The 23,285-nt window shown below is 44.2% G+C and overlaps 2 protein-coding genes across 21 annotated transcripts in view; one reads left to right on the top strand and one right to left on the bottom strand.

The window, feature by feature from the left end:
• Positions 1-359, bottom strand: part of ESCO1 (establishment of sister chromatid cohesion N-acetyltransferase 1) — a 67,941-nt gene extending 67,582 nt beyond the window's left edge. For 12 of the 17 annotated variants that reach the window (XR_016214608.1, XR_011379405.2, XR_016214609.1 and 9 more), the window contains exon 1: positions 57-197. The gene's annotated coding sequence lies outside the window, so the exon portion shown is untranslated. Of the gene's footprint in view, positions 1-56 lie in introns of all 17 variants that reach the window. The other 5 variants (XR_016214610.1, XM_089305854.1, XM_089305856.1 and 2 more) reach the window with 3 other exon arrangements.
• SNRPD1 (small nuclear ribonucleoprotein D1 polypeptide) lies at positions 182-21,652 on the top strand. 4 transcript variants are annotated; one of them, XM_089305858.1, is made up of 5 exons: positions 8,070-8,201; positions 11,449-11,595; positions 16,864-16,940; positions 19,013-19,204; positions 21,473-21,652. In XM_089305858.1, exons 1-5 carry the CDS (start codon positions 8,188-8,190, stop codon positions 21,547-21,549), a joined length of 507 nt encoding a protein of 168 aa, XP_089161984.1. In that variant the 5' UTR covers positions 8,070-8,187; the 3' UTR covers positions 21,550-21,652. The 4 variants fall into 4 exon arrangements, with proteins under 4 accessions (XP_069906502.1, XP_089161984.1, XP_008259353.1 ...); XM_070050401.2 differs by lacking the exons at positions 8,070-8,201; positions 11,449-11,595 and adding an exon at positions 182-315; XM_008261131.4 differs by lacking the exon at positions 11,449-11,595.
• Positions 21,653-23,285: the final 1,633 nt, after the last annotated feature.

The raw sequence follows: 23,285 nt of genomic DNA, 5'->3' as shown, positions 1-23,285 counted from the left end.
CTGGCAAACCCGAGGTGCGGTCGTAAGCGGCGGGGCCGTCAGAGACGCTCGCGTACCTTTCTTTGCCCGGCCCGGGAGTCCAACTGCAGCCGGCAGATCGCCTCACATCCGGGTACCCGGAGACACTCAGCTGCTTCTGCCGCGACCGCCGCCTCCCCGCGGCGCAAACACCAAACTTCCGGCGACGACGGCGACGCCTCGCCCGTCAGATGGGAGTTACCTGTGACCGTCTTGGATGCGCTTGCGCAACGCTCCTCTTCAGCCCTAACCGGCTCAGCTGACGTGCCCAGAAGACGAAGATGGCCGCCACGCTCGGTGCGTGTCACGCAATTTTCACCCTGGCTCGGACGGCTGGGGCGTCGGGGAAAGGCGAGCCAGCGGCCATCCTTAGCGCAGGCGCGGTGGGAGGCCTCGCGTGTGCGCGTCTCCGCGGGTGGGCGCCCGGCGGAGAAGCGGCGGGCGCCCCCTAGCGGCGGCCGCTGGTCCTCCCTGCTGTCATTTCCAGGATTAACACCACCAGGCCCCCAGCAATGGTGGAAAATGCCTGTCGGCTTCGAGTCTTTTTATCTGCGGTGTCTTGTCCAAATGCTTTTTCATCTTCGATATGGGCCCGTGTAAGGAAGGCGCGCTGGAGTACCCGAAACTGAACTCCAGAGCCGCCAAAAAATTCAGGGCGTCACCCCCTCCTCGCGCGCGAGAGCACAAGAGCCTGCAAGAAATGGTAGAATGTGCCACTAGGGTTAGCCGGGGCGGATGTTCAGATAGGGCTTTGGCTCTTTGAAAGCTCGAGATGGAATCCAGGGTTTTGTCACTAGTTCTCACGCTGCTTTTGAATACACTTAAGGTGCTATTCTTTCCACGATTGCAGAATTGTGAGGATGGATGAATTGGTGCTTGTACCATGCAGGAGAGACGAAGAATGGGTTCTCCCCTAACTGCTTCTTTTTTGAATCCGACTTCCAACCTAATTGTGCTCTCTGTCAAGCCTGTTTTTTTTTTAACATTTTCCACAAAATTGCCGTGAGCAGATTCGTTGAGATTTTATGGCTAGAGTGTTGATGGGTGAGGCCGTTCTTCACATTACCCTGGGTTGAGTTAACTTGGCAAAGACCTGGTCACCGCCCCGACCTCCACCCCTAGTACCTCATAGTTGTCTAATGGCTAATATGCCAGATGGCTCCAATTGGGAAAAAGTCAGGAGTAAATTGCTAGCCTGCTTAAAGCTAATCATTTGCCTGTGGCTCTGACCCACCAGTTTGCTTTCACCTTTAGAGTATCAGAAATCTATGATTACTTTTCATTGGTTAACCACTTTATCTTTAGTAACTCACTTTCTGGCATAAATACACACAATGGGGATGTACAAGTTTCCAGTCCCATGAAACAGGTCTCTGCTCCTGAGTGACCTGTTCCACCCTATTGTATTAGCCTCCAGCAGGAGCATAGGAGTCCTTACAAATGTCCGACACCGTAAGAAGTCATAAGAATGTTTCAAAAAGGTCGTGCAACAATAAAATGGACAATGAATTTATTTTGAAGCAAAATATTTTTGAAATTCATGCATAGTTTTTTCATAATATATATAATTACAATGTAAAAGAGTACAAAACCTTTTTTTGTGCATGAGTTTCAAAGTTTTTGCACAAAAATAAACCTATCTTTTTAAGATTTATTTGTTTATTTGGAAGGTAAAAAACAGAGAGGGACAGAAAAAGATCTTTAATCCACTAGTTCACTCCCCAAATGGTCCTAACAGCTAGGTTGGGCCAAGCTGAAGCCAGGAGCCAGGAACTCCATCCTAGTCTCCCAGGTGGGTGGCAGGTACCAAAGTCCTTAAGCAATCTTCCTGTGTCTTCCGGGCACATTAGCAGGGGTCTGGATGGGAAGTGGAGCAGCCAGTACGATACTCCAGTACAGGATGCCAGCATTACAAGTGGTGGCTTAGCCAGCTGTGCCACAACACAGGCCCCAAAATAAACTCATCTTTTTAAAGTCCATTTCCCATGAACTTTTTGAAGTCACTTCATATGCATTTATTTTTGGTACATAAGTAATTTGATGTATAATTCATGTCTGAAACTTACTCTAGGTTTTCTTTTAAAAAACTAAAGTCACTTTCCTAAACATGCTGTGAAAGAGCACAGATAGTTTGTGGGAAAAATAAATTTTCTTGAATATTATCCTTTTGAATATTTTTCATTTCTGATTAATATTAGAGGTCTCAATTTGTAGATAGATTATTTATTTATTTATTTATTTATTTATTTGACAGGCAGAGTGGACAGTGAGAGAGAGAGACAGAGAGAAAGGTCTTCCTTTTGCCGTTGGTTCACCCTCCAATGGCCGCCGCAGCCAGCACGCTGCGGCCGGCGTACCGCACTGAGCCGATGGCAGGAGCCAGGAGCCAGGTGCTTTTCCTGGTCTCCCATGGGGTGCAGGGCCCAAGCACCTGGGCCATCTTCCACTGCACACCCTGGCCACAACGGAGAGCTGGCCTGGAAGAGGGGCAACCGGGACAGAATCCGGTGCCCCGACCAGGACTAGAACCCAGTGTGCCGGCGCCACTAGGCGGAGGATTAGCCTAATGAGCCACGGCACCGGCCTCAATTTGTAGATAGATTAAATCTTAATTATTTTGTAATACCAAACTTGGCAAAATTTGCTTTTCCTTCTAGAAGTTGGGTTCATTTCATTTCTTTGTGCATTAAAAAATAACCATGATCATCTGAACACATTTCTTCCTTGGCTTAGCTTTCACTCTCCTCCAGAAAAGAGTAAAGAAATTGGATTTTGGGGGGAGGAGGCATTTGTTGCAGTGGTTAGGATGATGCTTGGGACACCCACATCCTGTATCAAGGAGCCTGAGTTCATGTCCTAACCCTGCTTCTGATTCCAGTTTCCTGTTAATGTGCACTGTGGGAGGCAGCAGGTGATGGGTCCAGTAGTTGGATCCCTGCCATCAGTGTGGGAGACCTAATTGAGTTCGTGACTCCTAACTTCAGCCTGGCTCAGACTCAGCTGCTGTGAACACTTAATGAGTGAACCAGTGGATAGAAGATCTCTCACTCTCTCACTCTCTTGCTCTCCCTCTTCTCAGATTAACTGAAAATCCTTTTTAAAAAATTTTAAAGCAACTTTTAAAACATTAAAAGGGTTTGGGTTTTGCAAATAATGGTTAATGAGAGACCTACCATTGACCTGATAGAGGAGTGTAGCTCACAATTGAAAAAAAAGAAAAAGTTTAATTTAGAAGGATTCTGGGAATAGTAAAACAATATTTTTTTCTCAGAGAGTTCCTAGATAAGAAGACAGACTTTATGATACTTAGAAAAATAATGCTTAGGGGCCAGTGTCATGGCGCAGTAGGTTAATCCTCTGCCTGCAGTGCCAGCATCCTATATAGGCACAGGTTCTAGTCCTGGCTGCTCCTCTTCCGATCCAGCTCTCTGCTGTGGCGGCCTGGGAAAGTAGTGGAGGATGGCCCAAGTCCTTGGGCCCCTGCACCCATATGGGAGATGAGTAAGAAGCACCTGGCTCCTGGCTTCGGATAGGCACAGCTCAAGCAGTGGCGGCCATTTGGGGAGTGAAACAAAGGATGAAAAACCTTTGTCTCTGTTTCTCCCTCTCACTGTCTGTAACTCTACTTCTCAAATAAATAAATAAAATCTTTAAAAAAAAAAAGAAAGTAATGCTTGATAATGCAAACAAAATATATCTTTTTTTACATTTGAAAATGACTGAAATCCAGCTAACACTTAACACAAGCAACACTTTTTTTTTTTTAATTTATTTATTTATTTGAAAGGCAGAGTTACAGAGAGGCAGAGAGAGAGGTCTTGCATCCTGGTGGTTCACTCCCCAAGTGGCTGCAATGGCCGGAGCTGCGCTGATCCAAAGCCAGGAGCTTCCTCCAGGTCTCCCACGTGGGTGCCAGGGCCCAAGGACATGGGCCATCTTCTGCTGCTTTTCCAGGCCATAGCAGAGAGCTGGATTGGAAGTGGAGCAGTGGGAACTCAAACCAGTGCCCATATGGGATGCCAGCACTGCAGGTGGCAGCTTTACCCGCTATACCACAACACCAGCCCCTTCACAAATAATTTATTTGGAAGAAACGTGCAAAGCACTATTCCAGAGGCTGGGGCTGTGCAGTGAACAGAACAGGCTTCACTCTCTGCTTGCAGATATTTTACACCCCCATGCCCTACAATGAGCAAATAAATGCTAAGAAGGAAACAGACATGCAAATAACTAAGAGTTTGGGGGCCAGCACAAGAACACATGCAGAGGTTCTGTAACAGTCTGCCTGCTCTATTTGTTTCTCAGAGGGTGTTGCAGGACAGCTAGTCTTGAAGTTGTACTCAGAAGCAGCCAGACCTCCACTAACAAGGGAAGCTACAAGAAACTAGTCTCAGATTTTTGAGCCAACAATTTATAAAGATGTGTGTTCGTTGAACAGGAAGAGCCTCCTCTCCCCATTTTCTACATGCTGGATGCACACCTAACCTTCCATATGAAAGCTCTGGCCAGCTGTTTCTCTGGGAGGTAGTGTCTTTTTTGTTGTTGTTAATAAACATTTATTTTATTTATTTGAAAGGCAGAGTTACAGAGAAAGAGAAGGAGAGACAGAGAAAGAGATATTCCATCTGCTGGTTCACTACCCAAATGGACACAACAGTTGGGGCTGGGCCAGTCCGAAGCCAGGAGTCTCCCACATGGGTGTAGGGGCCCCAGCACTTGGGCCATCTTCTGCTGCTTTCCCAGGAACATTAGCAAGGAGCTACATTAGAAGTGGAGCAGCTAGAGCCGGCGCCGTGGCTCAATAGGCTAATCCTCCACCTTGCGGCGCCGGCACACCGGGTTCTAGTCCCGGTTGGGGCGCCGGATTCTGTCCCGGTTGCCCCTCTTCCAGGCCAGCTCTCTGCTATGGCCAGGGAGTGCAGTGGAGGATGGCCCAGGTGCTTGGGCCCTGCACCCCATGGGAGACCAGGAAAAGCACCTGGCTCCTGGCTCCTGCCAGGATCAGCGCGGTGCGCCGGCTGCAGCGGCGGCCATTGGAGGGTGAACCAACGGCAAAAGGAAGACCTTTCTCTCTCTGTCTCTCTCTCTCACTGTCCACTCTGCCTATAAAAAAAAAAAAAAAAAAAAAAAAAAAAGTGGAGCAGCTAGGACTCAAACAGGCACCCATATGGTATGCCAGCATCACAGGCTGCAGCTTAACCTGTTATGCCACAATGCCTCCCTAAGAGGTAGTTTCTTTGAGGAACTGTACCTTCCTGATGTCTCCTTTACTTGTCACAAATAAATAAGTAAATAAAACTTTCCTCTGAGCAATTCTTGCTTGAGGCTGACTATTCAGCAAAATCCCAAGCAAATGGACCCCTATGTCTGTCTGTTAATAAATCAGACTTTATGTGATGATGGAAATAATTGATATCTGCACAATTCAAAAAGGTAGCCATAGCTACATATGGCTAATGAATACTTGTAACCGAGGAACTGAATTTTTAATTCTTTTAAATTTTAATTTAAATAACCACATCCTGGCATCATTTCTTATTTACGGGCTCATTAGTATTATTGTGAGTTTGAATGTTTTTAAGAATTTATCTATTTTGTTTATTTGAAAGGCAGAGAGAGGGAGATGAGTGGGAGAGCAGAAAAGAAAAGATAGCAAGAGCAGGGCCGGCGCCGCGGCTCACTAGGCTAATCCTCCGCCTAGCGGCGCCAGCACACTAGGTTCTAGTCCCGGTTGGGGCGCCGGATTCAGTCCTGGTTGCCCCTCTTCCAGGCCAGCTCTCTGCTGTGGCCAGGGAGTGCAGTGGAGGATGGCCCAGGTGCTTGGGCCCTGCACCCCATGGGAGACCAGGAAAAGCACCTGGCTCCTGGCTCCTGACTCCTGCCATCGGATCAGCGCGGTGCGCCGGCTGCAGCGCACCGGCCGCAGCGGCCATTGGAGGGTGAACCAACGGCAAAGGAAGACCTTTCTCTCTGTCTCTCTCTCTCTCACTGTCCACTCTGCCTTTCAAAAAAAAAAAAAAAAAAAAGATAGCAAGAGCAACAGTGAGATAGAGAACCAAAGAGAGAGGTCTCCTATTTACTGGTCTACTCGCAAATGTCCTTAACAGCCAGAGCTGGACCAGCCCAGAGCTGGGAGGCAGGAACTCAGTCTAGGGTTCCAACGTTCATTCCTTCATGGAAGGAACCAAACCACTTGAATCATCCAAGGACACTGAATCAGGAGTGGGGCTGGAACTTGAAGGTTTCTTCCTTCCTTCCTTTCATTTATTTTTTTTTTAAGATTTACTAATTTGAGAAACAGAGTTACAGAGAGGCAGAGGAAGAGAGAGAGAAAGAGAGAGAGAGAGAGGTCTTCCATCCGCTGGTTCACTCTCCAAATGGCTGCAATGGCTGAAGCTGGGCCGATTCGAAGCCAGGAGCCAGGAGCCAGGAGCCAGGAGCTTCTTCTGGGTCTTCCACATGGGTGCAGGGACCCAAGGACTTGGGCCATCTTCTACTGTTTTCCCAGGCACATTAGTAGAGAGCTGGATCGAAAGTGGAGCAGCCGGGACTTAAACCAGGGTCCCTATGGGATGCCGGGCACTTCAGGTGGTGGCCACAGCACTGGCCTCCCATTTCTTTTTTAAAAAAATTCGATGTTTAGGCTGGTTTTTCTGGTTCTATGGACATTCCCAGTAGCTCCAGGAACTACTACCAATCTATTACATTCAAAAGGGAAGAACATTCTATGCAAAGGTCTGGTCGGATCAGTCCTAATGTGGACAAGTAAAGGAACCTGATCATTGACATAAAGGGTAGAGTCAGCTTCCTGAGGACCACGTGCGTCTCCAGAAGAATACTGAGAACTCTCGAGAAGAAAGGGGAGAAGAGGTTGTGAGGACTGCTCACAAATATGCCTCATAGCTTTGCTACTCAAGTTGTGATCCATGGACTAGGGAAATCTTCAACTGAAGGCTTCTGGAAATGCAGAATTTCAGGCCCTACAACAACTGAACCAGAATTTTCATCTTCAAATTTCCTCAATGGGGCTGGTGGTGCGACATAGCGGGTAAAGCCGCCTCTACAACACCAGCATCCCACATGGGTGCCAGTTCAAGTCCCGGCTTGCTCCACTTCTGATCCAGCTCCCTGCTAAGGCACCTGGGAAAGCAGCGGAAGATGGCCCAAGTGCTTGGGCCTCTGTACCCTTGTAGGAGACCTGGAGGAAGCTCTGGGCTCCTGGCTTCAGCCTGGCTCTGCCTTGGCTGCTGCAGCCACTTGGGGAAAAACGTATGGTTGGAAGATCTCTGTCTCTCCCTCTTTCTCTGTTAACTCTGATTTTCAAAATAAATAAATCTTTATTTAAAAAATTCCTTGGGTCTGTCCTGTGCACATTAAAGTTTGATGAGCATTGCCTTACAACATCCTAGAGTTCTGGTGATCATGGATGAAGTTCAATCTAGATTTACAAATTAAAACCATAGTTTTGGAGGAGATCGCCCAGGCTAAAGGAGAAAGTTTTCCTAAAAAGGACTACAGCTGTAAGCCCTGAAGCATCCTGACACGTGTAAAGACTCAGAGGCCTAGACAGAACAGCTAGTGGGTTAGGGAGAAACCCAGAGTGCTTGGCCCGGGAAACAAAGGCAGAAGGTATTTCAAAACTGAAGTGTGTTGAATGTTACTGAGACGTTGAGTACGAGGAAAACAGACAACTGTGTCTCGGAAACATAATTCTGCAATTTTCTTCAGATTCATCAGTAATGCTAAATAAGGTTCTTGGTGTTGGACCAGAATTCGCAATAACCTGTGTTTCTCTCAAAACCGCTCTTTGTTCACGGAGGAAGTTGTATTTGGTGCTTCGCCAACGCGCCCCGCCGTGCCGAAGCGTGATGGCGACTGCTAATTGGATTTAACTGTTCAAATCGCCCTCTCCTTAGACAGACAGTCACGCCCTCAGCCTCTGCAATGCATACCTCCGGCAGCGAGGGGTCGCAGTCGCGCTCCCCTTGGCCGGAAGGCAAAGTGGCCCAGCAAGGCCTCGGCGTTTCCGCCGCACGTCCACAGTGCTCCGCGCGCTCGCTACGTCCGGAGCCCGTGGAGTAGGCGTTTCCGGCCATTCATACGCCTAGCCGGTCCTCGGTAGTTGCATTCTCTGCGTTATCGAGCAGAAAGGACGATTGCGCCGCTACGATGAAGCTCGTGAGGTGAGGAGGTGGCCGAGCGAGGCGGGGGCTGAGCCGTAAGGGTTCGGGCCGGGCTCGGGAAGCTGAGCGGTCCCCGAGGCCGGAGGCGGGAAAGCCGCGTGCGCGCGGCCTGCTAACGGCCTGCGGCGCCCGCCGCGCGCGCCCCATCTTGGCCGCGGCTCCGGGTCGTGATCGATCGTTCTTCAGCCTCGCCTGTCTTCCAAGAGGCGGGCTTGAAGACCGAGCAGCGTCTTGTCACCTGCTGCCTTGGGGGCCTTGAAGGTGGCTTGGTCTCGCGTTAGTTACCCATTCTCATTGTGCGCATGGAGCTCCCGTGGGTCTGAAGACGGAGTTTATCCTGGAAATAAGGAAGCCTACTTGCAGCATGTTTTAGATCAGAGAGGAACTAGTTTGCAAGTTGTGATTTTAAAGTTTTTGGTCTCTCTCGATGCTCCCTAGACTTTTGATCAGAAAAATCTCCCACTATGAGGCAAAAGCCAATACTTTTTGATTGTGGCTGGTTACACATAGCTGGTAATTCCTCCGGTTTCCTTTCTGCGATTGTGTTGCTTAGTTGAGCCTACTAAAGGATTGTTTGTTGATGTTTGTAATTAGTTCCAAACTGCTTGCAGATAGGTTAGATTTTGGTGCTTTACATGGAGGCTGAGCCTGCAGCCCAGCGGTGGTTTCTGGTACTAAGCTAGCGGTTGGAAGTATTTGACGAGTTTCTTTCCTCCCAAGTCGAGACTGGCAGTGCTGACCAGTTATGGGGCACCTGTTACAGTTACTGTGTGCCGATAATAGAATTTTCTTAAAGGCAAGAATCCCTGCCTTGGAACTTTTTGTTTAGTGCTGAAGACAGATAAGTGGTTAACATCTAGTATGTTTGAAATACAGTTATACTTTATAGGTGGAGTTTGTAGAGAAGACATTTAATGTGAATGTTCATTCTTATTTGAATTATAACTTTGTATAACAGTCTCAGAACTCAGTGTATTTTTATATTTCTCCATACCTGCTCGTTTGAATCTTAATGATTTTTTTTTTTTTTTTTTTTTGGTCACTGAAGATTCAGTTTGTCTCATTTGAAAATAGCACATGTTCTAGCAGAATTTCCCTGTAATTTTTAACGAGTGTGCTGAATCCTGTTCTGTGTCTTAAGTACTAGGTCGATACAAACCCTCTTGTGTCTTGCCTCAAGAAAATGGTTTGACTAATTAGTTTGTGTATGCTCATTGTATTTATTTCTGCATCTCAATTGGTGGCATTATCATCCTTATCCTGTCACCCTAGCCAAAACCAGGGAGACAAACTTCACTTTCTTAAGTGAAGTTCAGTGTGTATTTCCTGAGAGTGGAAAAATTATACACTAGTGTAACCCAAACCCCTGCCATGGTAAAATACCAAAACCTCAAGAAGTTCCCTTAAGCTATCTCAAGTCAACTTTTAGCTCCACATCCACCAAAGCAATGTGTTTCTTCCACTGTAGTTTTGCCTGCAGTAGAATTTATTCTTTGGAATAAAAAAAGACTATATGTCTTTTTTATGTTTGCTTAAGATTTCTTAGCATGCTCCTGAGATTCATCAACATTTAGTTTTGCTTTTTGTTACTTTAAAGATTTGTTTATTTAAAACAAGGCAGAGCAACACAGAGAAGTGCCTCCCAACTGCTGATTCGCTTTCTAAGTGCCACAACAGCCCAGGCTGGGCCAACTGAAACCAGGAGCCAGGGATTCTGTCTGGGTCTCACACGTGGGTGACAGGGGCCCCAAACACTCTGGCCATCTTGGGTTGTTTTCCTAGGTGCATTAGCAGAGAGCTGGATCAGAAGTAGAGCAGCTGGTACAACAACCTGCACTCTGTTACGGAATATAGGAAGCTGTCCCAAGTAAAGGGTTAACCTGCTGAGTGCCGCCCACCCCCAGTATTTAAAAAAAAAAAAAAATTTAATTGTAGGATAGTAGTCCAATTGTATGTTTTAAAATGATATGTTTTGTTTAAAGCTGTTTTGAACATCCTTATGCAAATCTCTGTATACATAGCTTTGATTTTTCTTGGGTAAATACTTAGGAGTAGACATGCAGAATCCTACATAGGGTATACTTAGGAGCAGACATGCAGAATTCTACATAGGGTAAGGATATGTTTAACTTCATAAGAAATGCCCTACCATTTTTCAAAGTGCTTGTACCATTTTAAACTTCTAACAGCAATATGTTAGACTTCCAATTGCTCCACTTCCTCACCAGCATTTGTTGTTGTCAATCTGCTTAATTTTATGGATTTTAGTGGGTATATGGTAGTGTTTCCTTAAGTTTTAGTTTGTATTTTTCTAATGACTAATGCTTATTAGCTATTTGCACATCTGTTGTGATGTTATGTTTGAATCTGTTGTTTATTTTGATGGTTTCTTTTTATTACTGGGTTGTTACAATTCTGTATATCCTGGATACCAGTCCTCTGTCATATACGTATGTATATATATTTTTAAGATTTATTTTTTATTTATTTGAAAGAGAGCGAGATCTTCGTTCGCTGGTTCACTTCCCAACTGACCACAACAGCTAGGGCTGGGTCAGGCTGAAGCCAGGAGCCCAGAGCGTCTGCTGGGTCTCCCATGTGGGTGGCAGGGGCCCAAGCACTTGGGCCATCTTTTGCTGCTTTCTCAGGCGCATTAAGCAGGTAACTAGGTCCAAAGAGGAGCAGCCAGGTCTTGAACCGGTGCCCATATGGGAAGCTGGTGTCAAAGGCAGAGGCTTAACCTACTATGCCAAAACACTGGGCCCTGTCAGATATATTTTATCCCAATTGGTGGTTTACTAGTTCATTTTGTTAATTTGTGTGTGTGTGTGTGTGTGTGTGTGTGAGAGCGAGAGAGAGAGAGAGAGAGAGAGAGAGAGAGAGAGTGTGAATGTCTTTTTAAAGATTTATTTATTTGAAAGAGTTACAGAGAGAGAGCTCTTTCTTCTTCATCCGCTGGTTCACTCCCCAAGTGGTGTGACACCGTGGCTGGGCCAGGCTGAAGCCAGGAGCCAGGAACTCCATCTGAGTCTTGCACATGGGTGACAGGGGCCCAAGTACTTGAGCCACCATTTGCTGTTTCTCAGGCTCATTAGCAGGGAGCTGAATCCGGAAAAATGAAGCAGCTGAGACTCGAACTGGTATCCATGTGAAATATCAGCATCGTAGCAGCAGCTTAACCCACGCGCCTCAGCGCTGGCTCCAATAGTGTCTTTTTTTTTTTTTTTTTTCTTTTTCTTTTTTAAAGAGTTTATTTATTTGAAAGTCAGAGCCACATAGAGAAGGAGAGGCAGAGAGAGAGAGAGGTCTTCCATCCACTGGTTCACTCCCCAATTGGCCACAACTGCCGGAGCTGTGTTGATCCGAAGCCAGGAGCTTCTTCCAGGTCTCCCAGGTGGGTGCAGGGGCCCAAGGACCTGTGCCATTTTCCACTGTTTCCCAGGCCATAGCAGAGAGCTGGATAGGAAGTGGAGCAGCTGGGACTTGAACTGGTGTCCATATGTGATTCCAGCACTGCAGGTGGCAGCTTTACCCACTATGCCACAGAACCGGCCCCTCCAGTAGTTTCTTTTCTTTTTTATTTATTTATTTTTGACAGGCAGAGTTAGTGAGAGAGAGAGACAGAGAGAAAGGTCTTCCTTTTTCCGTTGGTTCACCCCCCCCCCAAATGGCCACTACGGCCGGCGCGCTGCGCTGATCCAAAGCCAGGAGCCAGGTGCTTCCTCCTGGTCTCCCATGCAGGTGCAGGGCCCAAGCACTTGGGCCATCCTCCACTGCCTTCCTTGGCCACAGCAGAGAGCTGCACTGGAAGAGGAGCAACCGGGACAGAACTGGCACCCCAACTGGGACTAGAACCCGGGGTGCCAGTGCCACTGGTGGAGGATTAGCCTAGTGAGCTGTGCAGCCGGCCCAGTAGTGTCTTAATGAGCAGTTTGTTTTGAGGAAGTCTTAATTTATCAGCTTTATCTTCTTTGTACTTTCAGAGAAACTTCTGTCTGTGCTCAAATCATGAAGATATTCTCCTACTTTTTTCAAAAAGCTTTATAGTTCTAATTTTTTGTGTCTAGGTTTATGATCTCTTGTATTTTGGTAAGTGGTGTGAGTTACCAGTCTAAGTGCAGTTTTATTATATGAATTTCCAGTTATTCCAGCATCACCTGTTGAAAAATTTACCTTTTCCCATATAACCAGTTTGACACCTTTGTAGAAAATCAGATCTGTAAATATAGGTCTGTTTCTGGGCTATCTATTTAGTTTCATCTATCTATTATTCGTATTTCTTGATTACTGTAGCTTTATCTTACACTACTCTAGCCACCTAATTTGTCTTCCTAGAAATTGTGCTTTTGCTTAAATCCACGTTTTTGAATATCTGCCTTAAGTTCTCTTTAAAATGTGAATTATAGGAGTAGGATGTTGGCTTAATGGTTAAGGTGCCCAAGGGTTTGCTACCTGGCACCACACCTGGTGCCAGCTTCCTGCTAATACAGACCCTGGGGAAGGAACAGATAGCTCAAGGATATGGGTTCCTGCCACCCATGTGGGAGGTCTGGATTGAGTGAGGACCCAGTGTGGGCATGTGGGATGTGAACCAATGGATGGTAGTGCGTATTTGTTCTCTGTCCCTTCTCCCCTTCCTCCCTCCTCTCAAATAATTTTTAAAAATATGAACTATCACCGTAGGATGCTACTTCATCGATGAAAACTTTCCAGCAGCTCTCCTAAAGGAATTCTTTAACAGTGTGGGGGTCTCTGGAAGGAAGCTGCTTAATTCATTACGCATTTTTAAAAAATATTTATTTACTTATTTAAAAGTCAATGTTACAGAGAGACATGGGGAAAGAAGGAGGTTCTTGGTCCATCTTCTGCTTTTCCCAGGCCATCAGCAGGGACTTAGATCTGAAATGGAGCAGCCAGGACATAGACTGCTGCCCATATGGGATTGCTGGCGTTGTAGGGGCAGCTTTACCTGCTGTGCCACAATGCAAGCCCCACTCATTTTTCTTTAAATATTCCATCAGTAGTACCTGTAATTCCTCTGAAAGTGCTGTTTCTTACTACTAAGTGTTCTGATTTAATTTTGTTGTGTATTTTCAATTTTCCTTAATAAAAGTCCACTGAGATCTGACTCCCTCTTCCCTGTGTTGTGTTATGTTCCTGGTACACCTTTGTATATATCCATGGCATTCTACAATTTATAGTCACTTTAAAATACCTTTTACCCATCTGACATTCCTACTAGACTTGGAACTCCTTGAGGCTTAACTCATTTTAAATCCTCGTTACCTAGCACAGGGACAGACCAAAGAAACATCCTTGTACATGCTGAAATATATTTTAATTTTTTCAGAGGTCTGTTTTATGTTGTTTTCCCTTTATTTCCATGTCAAAGATTGCTTAATTTCAAAGGTATTTTAGTTTTAGCTTGATCCTGCCTACTTCCAAAAACAGTCTGAATAATCTTTATAGTAAAAGTTTTACTGAGTAAGCTAATTACAATAAAAGATAAAAATCTGATCGTGGAAGGAAACTGTTAGATTAAAATCTTAAGGTAATATAGTTATTTTTTTGTTTCACTTTTTTTTTGACAGGCAGAATGGACAGTGAGAGAAAGAGAGAGAGAGAGAGAGAGAGAAAGGTCTTTCTTTTGCCATTGGTTTACCCTCCAATGGCTGCTGCAGCTGGCGCACCACACTGATCCAAAGGCAGGAGCCAGGTGCTTCTCCTGGTCTCCCATGGGGTGCAGGGCCCAGGGACTTAGGTAGGCCATCCTCCACTGCACTCCCGGGCCATAGCAGAGAGCTGGCCTGGAAGAAGGGCAACCAGGACAGAATCCGACGCCCCAACCGGGACTAGAACCCTGTGTGCTGGCGCCGCAGGCGGAGGATTAACCTATTGAGCCATGGCGCCGGCAAGGTAATATAGTTATAAATAATTAAATTTATAGCTAGACATTGTGGGACAGTGAGTTAATGAGTTAAGGTGTTGCTTGGGATACCCATATCCCATATTGGAGTCCTGTTTCAGTCCTGGCTATTCCACTTCTGACCCAGTTTCCTGCTAGTGTGCCTGGGAAAGCTGCTGGTGACGACTCAAGTATTGGAGTTCCTGCCAAACCACCTGGGAGACCCAGGTGAAGTTCCTGGTTGCTGACTTTGTCTTGGCACAACCCCAGCTATTGTGGCCATTTGGGGAGTGAACCACCAGATGAAGATCTCTTCCCTTCTTTCTCTCTGTTCCTATGCCTTTGAAATAAGTAAATCTTTTAAAAATTAAATTTAGTACTAGATTAAATCTGGTGAAAGAAAGCATTAACAATTCTTTGAAAGCAACATTTTTTTCTGATATCAGACATGAAAAGTTTCAACTCATGGATCTTTACATGAGAACAGATGAAGTTTTTTTTTTTTTTTAAGATTTATTTGAAATGCAGAGTAATAGAGATGTAGATATGTATTTCATCTGCTGGTTCACTCCCAAATGGCTGCAACTGCCAGGACTGGGCAAGGCCAGAGCCAGGAGCTTTCTTCCAGTATCTTATGTGGGTGCAGGGGCTGAAGCACTTGGGCTATTTTCCACCACTTTTTCCAGGCACATTAACGAGGAGCTGGATGGGAAGTGGAGCAGGCTGGACTCCAACTGGCGCCCATACAGGATGCTTGTGTTACAGGCTGCAGCTTAATCAGCTATACCATAACACCTGCCCCAACAGATGAACTTTCTAAGGCGGGGCTTAATATAGCCCATTACCTCCTTTGTAATGGCTGTCTATACCACTTAAAAAGTTGGTGTTTTATGGTTGCTTCTCTTTGATTATTGAAATATTCAGCCCACATTATTCAGTGCCCATTAAAATCTGGGATTAGACATGAGATGTTGTGATCCTTACCCTCAAAAAGAGTCTTGTGGGGAAGAATAAGTGTTCCTACATGAGCCATTAAGTGTAATCTATTGCCATGTATGATGGGATCTACAAAGTATTATGAAATTTTGAATCTGTACCCTGTTAGATGATATTGTGATTATTATTTTCTTGGATGTGATTGTGGAATTATGGTTATGTGGGAGAATGTCCTCATTAGGAAATAGATACTGAAGTGTCATAAATGCCTGCAGTTTATTACAGATGATAAGGTGATGATACTGTGAAAGTCTGTAATGATGTGTGTTTAGAAAGGCTGAATAGGGGAATAATGGCAACAGTTTAGTAATTTGTGAGCCCTTCAACTTTTTCTCCTCTAAAATAGATCATAATAAAAATAAAAAGAGAACAAGATTCTAAATGAAATGAGAAACAATGGACTATTCCGTTTATATATATGTTTTTTTAAAATAATATGAATCATAGGATTTATTTTTTAAGATTTTAATTATGTATTTGAAAGAGTTAAGAGAGACAGAGAGAGGCCAGCGCCGCGGCTCACTAGGCTAATCCTCCGCCTTGCGGCGCCGGCACACTGGGTTCTAGTCCCGGTTGGGGCGCTGAATTCTGTCCCAGTTGTCCCTCTTCCAGGCCAGCTCTCTGCTGTGGCCAAGGAAGGCAGTGGAGGATGGCCCAAGTGCTTGGGCCCTGCACCCCATGGGAGACCAGGAGAAGCACCTGGCTCCTGGCTTCAGATCAGCACGGTGCGCCGGCCGCAGTGCACCAGCCGTGGCGGCCATTGGAGGGTGAACCAACCGCAAAGGAAGACCTTTCTCTCTGTCTCTCTCACTGTCCACTCTGCCTGTCAAAAAAAAAAAAAAAAAAAAAAAAAAAAAAAAGTGGAGGAGATGGGACTAGAACTGGCGCCCATATGGGATGCCAGTACTGCAGGTGGCAGCTTTACCTGCTATGCCACGATGCTGGCACCTCATTATATATTTTTTAAACATAAAGTCTTATTTATTTTCATGTTATTTGAATGACAGAGAAACATAGCAGAGATCTCTGTCTACTGGTTTCCTCCCCAAATGCTTGAAACACCTGAAACTGGGCCAGGCCAAAGCCAGGAACTCAGTTCAAGTCTCCCATATGGATGGTAGCTGTGACCGAAGTACTGAAGCCATCATCTGTTGCCTCCCATTGTTCACATTAGCAAGAAACTGAAATTAGTAGCAGAACTGGGATTTGAGCTCTGGCATTCCATTAAGGGATATGGACATTCCAAGCAGTGTCTTAACTATATGCATTTATATCTTATTAAGGTAACTGGTTATCCAGTTGTGGAAAACAATAAGTCAGATTTACTTCATGCTGCATAGAAAAAGAAATAAATTTCAGGTGCATTAAAGCTCTAAAAATAACATAAACCATTGTTTCTGCAGTTTTGGCCCAGAAAACATCATCCTGAACAAAGCACATACCCCAGAAGCATTGCTAGATTTAACAGTATAACCCTGAGGCTTTTTTTTTTTTCTTATTTATTTATTTGAAAAGCAGAGTTAGAGATGATGAGAGAATCTTTCATCTGCTTGTTCACTTCGCAATTCTTGATTTCTTTTTTATGGCTTATAATGAGTCTAGGATCTTATCTGTGTTTGAAGCTAATCTGTATAATGAGAATTTTATGAGATTTTTGAGAATCAGGAATGTCCAAATGATAATTTGTTAGTATTATTAGGTTCCTTCATAAATGAATGTTAAAAGTAAAAACCATTGATTGTGTTCTAATTATTTTTATAGATTTTTGATGAAATTGAGTCATGAAACTGTAACCATTGAATTGAAGAATGGAACACAGGTCCATGGAACAATCACAGGTATGGAGATTGATGACTTTATAACACTTATTCTTCATCTCTTAAACATGAAAACCAGAATTCATTTTACTTTTAATTATAGTACAGATCCTTATTTTTTGGTATGAATTATTTAATTGACTTTTTACTTTACATACTTGCTCTACAACCAAACCAAATTACCTAGTTTATCCTATTTTCTTGCTTTTATGCCTTTGCTTGTGTATTTCTTTTCCTTGAATTGTTCCAAAATGCATTTGAAACTTTTTTTTTTTTATTAGAATTTGTGGTTCCTATTCTTGAAGGCAAGAAGCAGGGCTATATTATGTGTCTAACTCATTGTCTTAATAATATTGTGTATTTCATATTTAATGTCTACTTCAGTTCTTTGCTTATAGTAGATATTCCAGGAAGTTGTAAAATTTCAAAAGAATTGAGAGAAAACTGTCTTTATTTGTGCCCCACTCTGAAATATTTAAATTCTAAGTTTATATGTAATTTTTAAAAAAGATTTACTTTATTTATTTGAAAGAAAGTTACAGAGACAGACAGATCCTCCATCTGCTGGTTCATTCCCCAAATGGCCACAACAGCCAGGGCTGGGCCAGGCCAAACCCAAGGGCCGGGAACTTCTTCCAGATTTCCCACATGGGTGCGGGGACCTGAGCACTTGGGTCTTCCTCCACTGCCTTCCCTGATTTCAGTACCTAGCTCTGGCTCATGACTTCAGCTTCCAGCTAATGCAGACCCTGGCAGGCCACAATGCTAGCTCAAGTAATTGGGTTCCTGTCATTCACATGGAAGACCTGGGCTGAGTTCCCAACTCCTGCCTTTGGCTTTAGCTTCAGCTGCAGCCATTGTGGGCATTTGGGGAGTGAATCAGCAGATGGGAGCTCTATCTTTCTTTGCTTCTCAAATAATAGTTGTTTTTAAAAGGTTAGTTAAAAATGCACTCTAAATTCCTACTAATAAATGTTACAGTAAATATAAGACTTTGAAAACAAAAGTAAGGGGGCTGGCGCTGTGGCGCAGCAGGTTAACACGCCTGGCCTGAAGCGCCAGCATCCCATATGGGCGCCCGTTCGAGACCTGGCTGCTCCACTTCCTGTCCAGCTCTCTGCTGTGACCTGGGATGCAGTAGAAGATGGCCCAAGTCCTTGGGCCCCTGCACCCGCATGGGAGACCCCGAGGAGGCTCCTGGCTCCTGGCTTTGGATTGGCGCAGCTCTGGCCATTGCGGCCAATTGGGGAGTGAACCATCGGATGGAAGATTTCTCTCTCACCCGCGCTCGCTCGCGCGCGCTCTCTCTCTCTCTCTCTGCCTCTCCTCTCTCTGTGTAACTCTGACTTTAAGTAAAATAAATAAATCTTTAAAAAAAGAAAAGTGAGAATAGTAGGGCAGACTTTGTGGCACAGTGGGTTAAACTACCTCTTGGGACTGATTCAAATCCTAGTCCAATCTAGCTTCCTACTGATGCTTATTCTGGGAGGCAGCAGATGATACGTCAAGTGTTTGAGTACCTGCTGCCCACATGGGAGACCTAGAAATTCCAGGTCCCCAGCTTTGGCCTGGCCCTGCCCTGCTGTTTTGGGTGTTTGGGGAATCAAACTGCAGGTGGAGAATCTCTCTGTCTCTCTGCTGTGCCTTTCAAACAAATAAATTTACATTTTTTTTTTAAAGTGAGGATAACATGGTGGAATGCAATATAATGAAATTATGGGGACAATATATGACACTTTTTTTTTTTTTTTTTTTTTTTAAAGAATCTTGCCATAAATACTTGGCCAAACCTAAGATAGGAGGAGTATCCTTGGGTTGGTGGGCATAAAGCATGTGTAACAGGCAGGTTTCCACCAGGCTTTCTTCATTCACTTCTGCAAATGTAACTGGCAAAACCTCTAGGAAGGAATGAATACAGACTTAGGCTGACATTCCTCCTCCATTTACCCATTGCATATGTGCTAATTTGTGTTATGGAAACTTCCTTTGTAGCAAATGGTTCTCATCTGTAATATAGTATTTACCATGACTTCATAGATTAATTGGTTGCCTTCCTTTTCGTGCTAGTAATTGTCCTGCTTTTTCCCTTCCAGGTGTAGATGTCAGCATGAATACGCATCTTAAAGCCGTGAAGATGACCCTGAAGAACAGAGAACCTGTACAGCTGGAAACACTGAGTATTCGAGGGAATAACATTCGCTATTTTATTCTACCGGACAGTTTACCTCTGGATACACTACTTGTGGATGTTGAACCCAAGGTGAAATCTAAGAAAAGGGAAGCTGGTAAGTTCGAGGGATTATATATGCTTTTGTGAATGGTGTACTTATACTGTATTCAGAATACAAATATTTGGCAACAGCACAGGAGGTTTTGTTGTTTTTTAGAATTTTCTTGTCATGTGTGCATCTGTTTATTGTAGCTCCTGATATTACTGTAAAAAAGATTGGTATTTTTATTTCCTGTTTTCTAGTACATGACCTGGTTCCCATTCTTGCCACTTTAGAAGATTTACAGATTGACTCTATTCCTGATATTATGAAATTCCTTAAAGATTTGGCATAGGGTTCTCTTGCCATCACCTCCGATCTTTTCTCCTTTTCTCCCCTTCCATTTTGTTGCTCTGGGTAGTAGACAGACTCTCCCCCCCCCCCCCCCCCCGCAGAGTTAGTGAGAGAAAGAGAGACAGAGAGAAAGGTCTTCCTTCCGTTGGTTCACCCCCCAAATGGCCGCTACGGCCGATGTGCTGCAGCCGGTGCACAGTGCCAATCCAAAGTCAGGAGCCAGGTGCTTCCTCCTGGTCTCCCATGCAGGTGCAGGGCCCAAGCACTTGGGCCATCCTCCACTGCACTCCCGGGCCATAGCATTGGGCTGGCCTGGAAGAGGAGCAACCGGGACAGAAATCGGCGCCCTGACCGGGACTAGAACCTGGGGTGCTGGCACCGCAGGTGGAGGATTAGCCTAGTGAGCGCGGCGCCGGCCAGGCAGACCATTCAGTGTGGATATTCTTGCTCTTTATAGCCAAGAAACTTATTGTTTAACTTTGGTAATTTCTTCCCTTTTGCTTGCCCTTTTATTTTTCCCCTTAAAAAGCTCCAGAGATTTTTGTTTGTTTGTTTGTTTTGTTTTTATTTGACAGGCAGAGTTAGACAGTGAGAGAGAGAGAAAGGTCTTCCTTCCGTTGGTTCACCCCCCAAATGGCTGCTATGGCTGGCACGCTGCGCTGATCCGAAGCCAGGAGCCGGGTGCTTCTCCTGGTCTCCCATGAGGGTGCAGCAGGGCCCAAACACTTGGGCCATTCTCCACTGCCTTCCCGGGCCACAGCAGAGAGCTGGACTGGAAGAGGAGCAACCGGGACAGAATATGGCGCCCTGATTGGGACTAGAACCCGGTGTGCCGGTGCCGCAGGCAGAGGATTAGCCTATTGAGCCATGGCGCTGGCCATCCTCCCTTTTGCTTGCCCTTCTTTAATGGTTGGACCTTACGGATGCTGATTTCTTTTTTCCTCTCGTTTTTTTTTCTCTGCCTTCTGGACCTTATTTTCCAGTCTAACACATACTTAATTTTCAAAGCTCTTTGTTCATTTAATTATTTTTAGAAGAATCCTGTTCTTGTTTTTATGAATGCAATATTTTTTTTCACTAATAGGATATTACAGTTCTGTTTTTTTATTTGTTCTTGGTATTGTTTTCTCTATTTGGTTTATCTGTTCTTTAACATTAAATGTTTGCTTAAGTATCTTGAGAGCTTTGGCTGTCCATTGTTTAATGAGGACCCTGAAAAGGGAAGTTTGAGGAGGCGGCTGGGCTTCATATCTAATGGATATCCCTCTAGAGTTTAGTGAGTTGCTCTCTTTCCTAAGAAGACCCAGAATTTCAGGAACTGGAAGTCTTTTTGTAGATCTGGTTTTCCCAGGAAAAGATTATATTTGCCTACCTTGGGAAATAGAGATCTGGTAGCCAGTAGTGCAGGTGCAAGACAGGAGAAAGGGTCTGGATATTTTACAGGTAGTCACTCAGCTGATTAGGATGACAGGAATAGTCATCGGATGGATTCAAGTCCTAGATTATGATTGTGTCAAGTGTCTTCTAAGGTTCTGTGGTTGTTATTTGATGTAATACATTTAAATGTTCTCAATTTTCAATGCATTTGCTTGCATTCTACTTCGTAACCAAAAATCTAGCACATGGTATCCACACTGAGAGATTTGATGCAATTTCTCTTCCATCTTGTATGAAGTTTGTATCACTTGCATTTTATTTTGTAATGAATTTGAGAAATGATACAAAGACAAAAAATGTTTTTTAGAAGATTTATTTGTTTAAAAGGAGAGTTACAGAGAGAGAGATCTTCCATTTACCATCACTCCCTAGATGGCCACAGTGGCCATGGCTGAGCCAGGCTGAAGTCAGGAGCCTGGAACTCCATCCAGGAGTGTGCTGCTAGTGGAGATCTCTAAAGAGAGTGTGAGAGTAAATGGTGTTCTTATGTTCAGGTCACCATACTGCCATACATACCATAATTTAACTTGCTTTCCTTTGCTTTGCTTTCAGTTGCAGGAAGAGGCCGAGGCCGGGGTAGAGGAAGAGGACGTGGCCGTGGCAGAGGAAGAGGGGGTCCCAGGCGATAATGTCTCTCAAGATTACTGTTTCAGAGTGATGAGTGATTCGGGATTTCTTTTGTACAGGCTTTGTTTGTTTATGTCACTTTTTAATAAACATAAATGTTGGGCAGAATTGTCTATTGACTGTATCACATTGAGGTTTTAGTAGTTTCATATTCATGAAGTTGCCCTGTGAGACCTAAGCATTTCTTAGATAGTTCCCTTCTTTGATGATCAGACTTTAATTTTTTAAGTACAGTTTTTCTATTATGAATATATATATATAGAAAGAGAGCAACCACGTACCTTTTTACTTCACATGCTCTGAATATGTATTTTGTTACTTTACTCTTGACTCCTGTCTGTGGAACCTACCTATAGGTGAAACCATAAATTCTTTTTGATACTGTAGAAACTCAAGTCATTATGCTGGCGCCATGGCTCACTTGGCTAATCCTCCGCCTGCGGCGCCAGCACCCCGGGTTCTAGACCCAGTCAGAGTGCTGGATTCTGTCCTGGTTGCTCCTCTTCCAGTCCAGCTCTCTGCTGTGGCCCGGGAAGGCAGTGGAGGATGGCCCAAGTGCTTGGGCCCTGCACCCACATGGGAGACTAGGAGGAAGCACCTGGCTCCTGGCTTCAGATCGGCGCAGCACACCGGCCGTAGCGGCCATTTGGGGGGTGAACCAACAGAAGGAAGACCTTTCTCTCTCTCTAACTCTGCCTGTCAAAAAAAAAAAAAAAAAAAAGGAAAAGAAAAAAGAAACTCAAGTCATTATAGAATAGGGGCTAACATTCATTCTGGTTTTCTGAGTTTCACTCTTCGGAGACTTGGATACCTGGTAAAAGGTGGTAATCATCTTTGAATCAGGAGTCATTGATTGTGTTGTCATAGATAATGTTTTTTGTTTTTGTTTCTTTAGTTTTCTAGAAGGTTCTGAATAGAACATAGTTTTATGTGCCTCTGAGTTGAAACTGCAGCTAATATTCAGTAGATTATCAGTTATGAGCAATAATGAAACCTGTTGATGTGGAGGCACCTAAGTGGCTCCCCTTTCCAGCACTTTTTCAAGGAGTCCTTAAAAACAGAAGGGAGAAAAATCTTTATTTGACAGCAAAATGATTTTTTTCCTATTATTAAGGATTTAATTGGTTAAGCTTAGAGAAAAATGCTTCTTGGTGTGTATAATTCCTTGTAAAGCTTACTACCATTTGTTTATATGTTAAGAAAAAACCTTACTTTGAGGCATTTGGGGAGCCTAAATCTACATTTCTGCTGTTATCTAAAAGTTTAGGCCTTGGGGGAAGGTTATATACAATTAAGTGATAGCAAGGAGATGGTGTGTGTGTGTTTTTTTTAAAGTTACCATAAATCTTGTCATAAATATTTAAAGGTATCCACTCTCATCAAGTAAATTTAAATATTTCTTGATTATTCCACAATTGACTGTCTGTTCTCTTGTTCATAAGTCATAAAAGTTAACCCGTAGTGAATTACCTGTTTTATTACAGATCAGCCAGTTTGAATACAAATTCTTTGATCCAAAAAAGAATGTATAAAGTTAATAATTAAGACAACTTTATATGAATATTCAAGTTGAACTGGCATGGGCAAAATACAACCAGTATGTAATTTTTCTCTGCATCTTTTGTAAATTTAGAAGTTGAGGGAATAAATATCTGGATCTTACTCTTTCCCTTCTTCTGGTCTTGTTGGTGCTCCTCTTGGTTGTACCTAAGCAGAAGGCAAAGGAGCTCTGGCATGC

This window comes from Oryctolagus cuniculus, chromosome 10 (assembly GCF_051225735.1).
Source record: "Oryctolagus cuniculus isolate XC-2025 breed Fujian yellow rabbit chromosome 10, ASM5122573v1, whole genome shotgun sequence".
Lineage (NCBI taxonomy): Eukaryota > Metazoa > Chordata > Mammalia > Lagomorpha > Leporidae > Oryctolagus > Oryctolagus cuniculus.
Note: the sequence above shows the minus strand (reverse complement) of the source record. Positions and strands in the feature narration are given on the sequence as shown.